At 54.8% G+C, this 8,110-nt stretch overlaps 1 protein-coding gene across 14 annotated transcripts in view; it reads right to left on the bottom strand.

The window, feature by feature from the left end:
* Window positions 1–2,869: 2,869 nt before the first annotated feature.
* The window catches only part of EBF3 (EBF transcription factor 3), a 124,179-nt gene continuing 118,938 nt past the window's right edge, over window positions 2,870–8,110 (bottom strand). For 3 of the 14 annotated variants that reach the window (XM_051836655.3, XM_051836653.3, XM_089313806.1), the window contains 4 exons: window positions 7,841–8,029; window positions 7,301–7,498; window positions 6,353–6,465; window positions 2,870–5,523 (listed from right to left, as the gene is read on the bottom strand). In XM_051836655.3, the coding sequence (XP_051692615.1) occupies window positions 5,506–5,523; window positions 6,353–6,465; window positions 7,301–7,498; window positions 7,841–8,029 (518 nt within the window). In that variant the 3' untranslated portion in view covers window positions 2,870–5,505. Of the gene's footprint in view, window positions 5,524–6,352; window positions 6,572–7,300; window positions 7,499–7,840; window positions 8,030–8,110 lie in introns of those variants that run through there. The other 11 variants (XM_051836658.3, XM_051836660.3, XM_051836663.3 and 8 more) reach the window with 8 other exon arrangements.

Below are 8,110 nucleotides of genomic sequence, written 5' to 3'. Positions count from 1 at the left end.
AGTCGCGTCCTCCCAGCCGGGCGCCGGGAGCTGCTGTCTTCCAGGAAAGCATGACTGCTCCCCTGGCCTGCATCCCCATGGCCTCTCTCTCTCTCATTTTCAATTCCTGGAGACATCTGAAGCCTCCGTCGGTGGAAGGGGGCAGGGTTCAGAGACGGGAGGCTGTGTTTGGCCTTGAAGGATTCACCGCCTGTGTGCGGAGAGCCAGCCCCTCCCAAACTGTGGAGGACCCACTGAGGCAGTGTGAATGAAGTGTCCTGTCCCCTCACCCCCATCCGGGCTGTGGAGGTGGGCACCTGCTGTTTGACAACATCTAGAACGTTCTACCCACTGTAGAGTCTCCATTTAAAAAATGGTCTCCGAGGAGTCTTGAGTGAGAGATGACAGTCGCCGCCCCCCGAAGCTGTGGCTGCTTCCTCTTGTCCCAGGCCCAGTCTTTTCCAGAAGGGATGAAGCGTGCGCTGAGACCCACACTGAGGTGCAGGCTCTGAGCAGAACGTCTGCTCCCCGGTCTCAGCCACTGGACCTTGGCCACTGCCCCCAGTCCACGGGCGAGGAGGGCAAGCACATGTCTGTCGCCCATCCTAGGAACGCAAGAGAGCCTCTGGGCTGTGGAGCTGACCGCCTTGGATGGCTCTGGGAAGATTCGGGGGCCCCAGGGGAGGCTGTCCTGCCGCTGCCGGGGGCAGGGCGGGCTCTGCAGAGGCCAGCGTTTCCGCCTAACCTCGTGGCCCAGGAGGAGTCGGCCAGGCTCGCCGTGCACCCAGATCACGTGCCAGGTGTGTGGGGGCCATGCCCCACCCCAGCTCTGCCTCCTGTGCGGCAGGCAGGCTCGCGTGGCACAGGGCACAGCCTGGTGGGTGGAGACTGACCACAGCTTCCTGGGACGTCCCAGAGGAGTGCCCCTGCTGGCGTCACGGGACCTGAGCCTGGGCCCAAGGGACCTGTGCCCATCGTGGGCTCGGGTTGCTGGGGCCGGTGGGGCGGGCAGAGTCGGAGCTGTCAGGACCCCGGCTTGTCCCCAGGCCACGGGGGAGGGGAAGCCGTGTCCACACTCGCTCCCAGCCTGGGAACAGCAACTTGCTCCCTGAGAAACCTGCGGCTCTGCACCGGGACATGACAAATGACCAAGAAATCAATTTGTAATCTGATTGGAGGTTTTTGATTTCCTCTGATGAGTTTAAATTTCATTAAAAGCAACCTTATTCCCACATAAAAGGAATCCTTGAAGGGTAAAACAGGGGATTGTCTCACCAAGTACAAAGCACCCCAAGTCTTTTGTGTGATTTATTCACAGCATTAATTGTGAGGGCCGACCCGCGGTGTCCGTTGGCAGCTGCGCCGTTATCAGGGCCCGGGATCGGCCCAGCGAGCGGGGAGCACAAGGACTCGCATTGAGCAGGGGCTCCGCGGCGTATCGACACCTCGGTTATCAACGGCGCTGCCTATCTGCGGGCCGAGACCCGCTCCTGGGGCCGGAGCGCGCCACAAATCACGCCGCAGCCTCTCTGCAGCCTGGTCGCCGTGGCCTCTCGTCGTGATGAGAAATTGACGTTTGTGCCTTCTTTGGGTTCCCCAGCCAGGAGATAAGGCGGCGCTGCGCTGGGGGCGGCCTTTCTTCCCGCGCCCGGCCCGATTGCTCCCGGTGACCCACTTGATGGCTATGGATTTCATGAGGTCTTTTCCAGCATTTGAACTGTAAAAGGTTCAGAATGACACCACCCCTTATAGACAAAAGATAACCTTGCCCTTTGAATGTATCGATTCTTTATTAACTAGGCTGTTTAATGCAATGAAATGAGGCATTAGATTGAAGCCCATTTCAAGTGCTTTGAATAATCTTTAAGAGCCCGAAAGACCTTAAAAGACAGCCCGACAATGATTGGCGTACGTTTCGAGAGAAAATGCGGTTCTTCTGATTTGAAACAGACCGAAGTAAGTTCTCTCTCCCAGGGCCCTGCAAGGCAGCCGCAGGAGCTGGGCGCGCCCGGTGCGAGCTCCGGGTGGCGAGGGGGGGACTCCGCCCAGCCCCGCCCCGGCAGCTTGGAAAGGAGCCTGGGGCTTGGTGCGGCAGTGGGCAGGCTGCAGCCGGGCGCCCCGAGCCTCTGTCCCACTGTCTCTTTAAGGCTGAAGCCAGAATGCAAAAGAACCCGATTTTTCTAGAGGGGAGAAGGCATTCACAAGTCTCTCTGTGTTTTGAATAACTGTTTCCTGTTTTGCTCAGCAAAACAAGTAATTAAGACATTTGTGAGCGCTAATTTAGATCACACTTGTGTGTATGTGTTACAGAGCTGCAAGCCAAAACACGCAGACCCAGCCTCTCGCTGCTGAGCTGAAAAAACTGCGCGAAATGCAAACCGTGAACCCGGCAAGCCGACGGGCAGGCACGGCTCCGTGATCGGCGGGCGCGTCTGGCCACACCCGGCAGGTGCAGGCCGCGGGGCTGGTGCTGGTGACACTCGGGTCGGACCTCAGCCAGCACTGGCACCCGAGCGCCCTGGCGTCTGCCCACCCGTGCAGCAGCCCTCCACTCGCCACGCCCTCACTCAGCCGCAGAGGGGCTGGGGCAGCGGGGTGGCCGGCAGAGGGCCGAGGGCAGTGGTATCCCCCACCCCGCCTGGCTCTGCTGCGGCTCGCCTGCCTGTGGACCCAGCAGTGGTGGTGCCTCTGGGGTCTGAGCCACCTCAGGGACCGGCGGCTGCATTTCCCTGAGCAGGTGAGACGGCCACTGGTCACTCTGTGGAATGTTCTCACGAGGACAGAGGAGACACAGCTCTGGAACCCGGCGTGTGCAAATGAAACCCCCGTTGTAGCCTGAGCGTGCTCAGTCAGTCGTTTTAATAATCAAGAGAGAGAAGATGGCCAAAAGTGAAATTCACAGACAAGAAATACTTTAATTAAATATTGTGTAAAATGAACATTTTTATACAGTTAAATATCTGAAAAAATGTACAGATAAAACAATCTTATTGTAGGGTCTTTAACAGTAAAATCTACCATGGAGTGAAGCGCTCGATTCTGAGACAATGAAGCCATGAGGGCATCGACTACTCAATCTACAACACAAACCGAGTGCGGGGATGAAGAAACGGCAAACGCTCCGAACGTGGACACGTGCGCTCTTCTGCAGAGCAAACCCTTGCGTACACAAAATAAAACGGAGGCGATTTAGTTCCAAAGTGACTTCTCAGGCTTCTCCTGGGGCTGCACGCGCAGCGTCCCGGAGCCAGGCTGGGAGCTGCCGGGCGCTGGGGACTCGGGGTTTGCGTGTTCTGTTGAGTCCCTTGAATGGATCCTTTCCCGAGTTGTGCATGGTTACTTTTGTCCAGAAAGTTTGTAAAAGTCCCTCCTTTTTGTTTTCAATTTGATTTCTGCTGTGGTTTGCAAAATGCTTACTGTGCTGTCTGCAAAGCATTGAGTGCAGTGGACAACAACTGACCCCTTGGGTCTCACTGCGGGTTTGGCACTGACAGGCACGATATCTGGGCGAGGTCATTCCAGTTTGAAAAGTACAGACGGTGCTATCGGATCGGACCACAAAAATGTGTCATTAAAAACTTAAAAACCAGCACGGACTCGGGCTCCCGGGAGACCTCGCTGGAGGAGCCTGGGAAGGTGCGGGAGGCAGCAGGAGGGACCAGACAGGAGCGACACCGGAACAGCAGGTTTGTGCTTTTGCTTGTGTGTGGGTTGAGTGTGGGTGTGTGGGTGTGTTTACACCATAAATCTCCAAAGAAACACCGGCTGACAATCGTGGCATCAGCCCGTGAAAAAACAGCACAAAGGTTTTTTTTTTTTTTTTCCAAAGAAGTCCACTTTTAAGGCATCAGAGAAGTTAATGTGGCAAACGTTTTAATTAAAACATCAGAAGTAAATTTTATTTTAAACTTTAGGCCTCTGAATTTTCCAGTAAACACAGTTCAGCTATGTATGTGGCAAAGTCATGGGTGGCAGCTAAAATGACTTTTTACATTCTACAAAAAATAAAAAGGACACAGCCCCAGACGGAGTCGCCGCCTCACGGCCGCTCCACATGCACACGGTCCACGAGGGTTTGTCACAGCCGGGGCACCGCTTCGTTGACTACACAGCAAACTCTTTTTTTTTTTTTCAAAAGTATTTGTTCAGATAACTTAAAAATAATATAAAAATAAACAATGAATTTGACTTTTCCTCAAAATAAAAAATAAAGGATGGAAAGGCTAACCACTAGCAAACGCTGCAGGTACAGATGAAAGGGCAGGATGTGGCTCACTTGAACGAAACAGCTCGGAGGGACGACTCGGCTAACACTCTTGCAGACCATCACAACACCAGGACGTGATCAAAAATCAATACCGACGAGAAAAGGAACCGGCAGGAAAAGCAATGTACAAAATTTCAAAGATAAATACAATATTTATAATTGATATGTTACAAAATAAAGTCCCTTAGCAACTGCAAGTATTCATGGGAAACAAAGGGTTGAATGAAGGCCGTCTTATCCCTTATAAGACACATAAGGAATAAAACTTGTTTTTTCTAAATATTTAAGTGGATCTGAAAAAAATTCAAGACAAGTGTATAAATATTTAGCTACAACTTTGGCAAAATCACAAAAGTCTACAATTTTATAACCACATACAAAACACATTAGGGAAGAGGGATCTAGAAGTCAAAAGGACAATTTCTGGTACAAGAAACATAGACCTCACAGTAGCCTAAGAATGCAATAGTATACAGTGCTAGCAAAAGTGGAAAAAATGTTGCAGATCAAACTTGCTTACCAGGAAGCTCTAGCAGTGAGAATTGGAACCAACAGACAGTAGCATTTTTTTTCTCTGTCAGTGTGCTTGTTGAAGGCAAGAGAATTCAATATCAAAGTTACAATTTCTAACTACAATAAGTTACAAAGTTTCGTCTCATGAAGATGAAGGTAAGCAATGATAAACCCTCCCCACTCCCGCCACCCCCGCTTCTAATCATAGTCATCCTCTTGTTCCAGGCTGATGGCTCATACCTCCTTGGCCCCCTTTGTATCACCACAAAAAAATATTTCACATTATAGAGATACACAACCATTGTGAATCTAAGTATGAGTACAGAAAAATGTCCGGAGGCATTTTTCCTCAGTGTTTCATGATCATCAAAATGGTGCATTCACGAAGATTCTCCCAACACAGATAGCAAGTACTAGACAGAGCCAAGACGGGGTCAGAAACTTTATACAAAATAGGCGTTGCTTTGTTCTCCTCATTCTCCAGGACTGAGAAATGTGAAAATATGAGAAAAGTTCAGTCAATAAAATGGAATTGTTCATGAAGAAGTAGGTTGTTTGCATGTTGATTCTTAATAGTTTAAATAAAATCTTTAAGCAAAGTCTCTCGTAGCGTCTCGACTGCTGCTGCTGTTCTCGAAGATCCGTTTTGCGCCAGCACCTCCCCCATATGCTAAGCGTGTCCCCTGAAGTCCGTCCCCTGACGCTGGGCGCTGCCGGAAGGAAACGCGTCCCTCACATGGGCGGGACTACCAGCCCAGACATAGCTGCAAGAGAGGAGGGAAGAGCAGTTACCGCCGGCGAGCCCAGCCCACGCGCGGCTCCGCACCAGCCTCCGATAACCCGCCTGGGGCATGGGAAACCTACTTGGTGGGACGGAAGCCCCCGCGGCCCCTCTCCCCGCAGCCCTCCTGGGCAGCGGCCCCGGCCCCTGACCGTTTCCTGCGGGAACAGGCTGCTGCTCCCCACACACTGGACACTGGCCCGGTCACTCCTGGGACCAGCCGAGGCTGGCTCCCGGGCTTGCTGGCTCCCTAGGGGACAGCCGGACCGGCCCCGGCATCCCCTCTGCCTTCACCTTCAGCTAACGGTTCCGAGTTGTAACGGTGAGTCGGGGGCCCGCCTGCGCTGGACACACAGCGAGAGGGCGGGCTCCGTGCTGCGATGCCGCCAAGTGTGCAGTCGAGGCTCTCGCGTGAACTGGTACGGATGTCACCGAGGATCTTTTAACCCTACTGTTGTTTAATTTTTGTCAGAATGATGGCTCTCATTAATTTATGCATAACATATTAATACATTTGTTCATGTAGTGATGTGAGCTTCAATTTCTCAGTTCATTAATTTCAACAATATTAATTTATCTCCGACTCACCGTTACAACTTTTATGGTGCGGAAGACCTGTGTGTGTACACACTGCCGCTGTGGCACCGGCTCTCGGCTGCCCGCGACACCGCGTGCGTGGGCAGTGGGCGGGGCCCAGGCGCCTCACCGCCTGCCTGCTGAGCCGGCGGCCCGGCTCGGTGGCAGCACCTGGGGGCCTGGGCGTCCCTCTGACACTAACGCATGTGAAGACAATGATTTCAAGTCACTGATACCTTTCCAGTTCCTTTTTTGAGCATTAGTTCATCAAAGTGAAATATGGCACCAACTTCACAAAAGGGCCAGTTTGTCTTCTCCACGGCTACGTCCTCGGCACCCAGCAGAGAGCCTGGCACACAGTAGGCGCTCAATAAATACTGATGGAATGGATTCATTTTTTAAAGGAGAAACTGGATTTGACTTTCACCGGGAGGAGCATATACCAAAGGTGGTGTCTGAAAGAGGCCAGACAACGGCCACTTAATGCGAGTGCCTGTGGTCCCGTGCACCAGGAAGCCACGTGCCAGCTCGCGAGGCCTCAGGGCAGCCACGTGGCTTCGCGTGGCACACACGTCACGGGCCACTCGCAGCCTGCACTGCCCAGAGGGGCTGGGTGCCCAACACACGTGGCCCCTTCCACGCAGAACTGTGTCCAGATGGGGCCTCCCACGCCCTGGGGGCCGGCCCCTGTCCCTCCTGCGTCTTCAAAGGAGAATCGTTTAGCAAAACGGACTCCCAGCCACAGACGGGGCTGCAGCCTGCGATGGCACACGCAGCCCCCTAGGTCTGGACGCCCGGCCCCTCTCCTGGACTCGCGGTCAGGCTGCGTTGAGGACCAAGGCTCAGCCTTGTGACCGCGAGAGGGGGCCCCGCCGCAGCACGGCAACCCAGCGTGCCCCTTCTGAGACCGCCTTAGAGTAAGGAGAGCCACACGTGGGCTGCGCCCCGAGAACGGCTGGCCTGAGCAAAGGCCCGGCTGTGACCGCCACGCTCCCGTCTGCCCCCGTGAGGACGCCAGGACCAGCAGGCGGAGCCCGGCACCAGTCGGGGCCCAGCGCGCACACGGCCTTTCCAACCCTGGCGGCCTGGGGTCCGAAGGGCAGCATGCAAAGCCGCGGGCGGCGTGAGGCGTCTGGGGAGGCGCCCGGGGGGGGGCCGAGCTCCCGCCCGCCGCCCGCCCTCACCTTGCAGTCCGTTCCCGTTGGCGCTGGTGCAGGACGGGGGAGGAGAGGCTTGGGGCCGGACCACGGGCGCGAAGGCGCTCTTCTGTTTCACTGCGGAGATGACATTGGCAGGTGAGAATGAGAAAATGCCGTGTGTGCCGCTACAGTTTGAAGGGAGGGTGGCCGAAGAGGCTGCCATGGTGGGGCTGGACGGCACTACTGCAACAAAGCAAACACGGTCAGGACGCGGCCGTGGCGCGGCACCACGGGACGGCACGCAGGCCCGCCACAAGACACAACACCACATGCTTCCGGCGTGGCCACTCTGGATAACAGGCAAGTGCTTTCGTGTCGGAGTCTCTCCCGACGGAGCGGCCCCCGTGGGGTCCCGACTCCCGCGTTTTGGGTCAATCCGCGGTCACCACTAGGACGCCCAGCCTCTGGGGCCACCCTTCCTTTTACCCAGTAGCTCACAGCACAGAACATCCAAGCAATGCACACACTCGACTTGGTAGTGAATATGAAGCTGCGTGATGATGTGTGACAAAAACAGACACTTACTGCCGTAGGGAGAGTTAGCGGAGGAGCCATTAAGAAATCCAGGCGAGCCCGGGACCCCTAGATTGGCCATGGCACCACTTCCATATCCGTTCATGCTAGTGCTGACTGTGTTGTAATTGGACTGCTGGGGAGTACTGCTGGGGACGTATCCTCGCGGGGACACGCTGCTTGTATTGCGACTGTAGCCGACTGTTGAAATCCCCCCCGGCCAAAAATAACGTTATTATCAGTGACAGACACCTGGGGGTGGGGGTGGGGCTTCCCCAAGAA

The sequence above is a fragment of the Oryctolagus cuniculus genome, chromosome 15, assembly GCF_051225735.1.
Source record: "Oryctolagus cuniculus isolate XC-2025 breed Fujian yellow rabbit chromosome 15, ASM5122573v1, whole genome shotgun sequence".
NCBI lineage: Eukaryota > Metazoa > Chordata > Mammalia > Lagomorpha > Leporidae > Oryctolagus > Oryctolagus cuniculus.
This window is presented reverse-complemented; position numbering and strand designations above follow the sequence as displayed.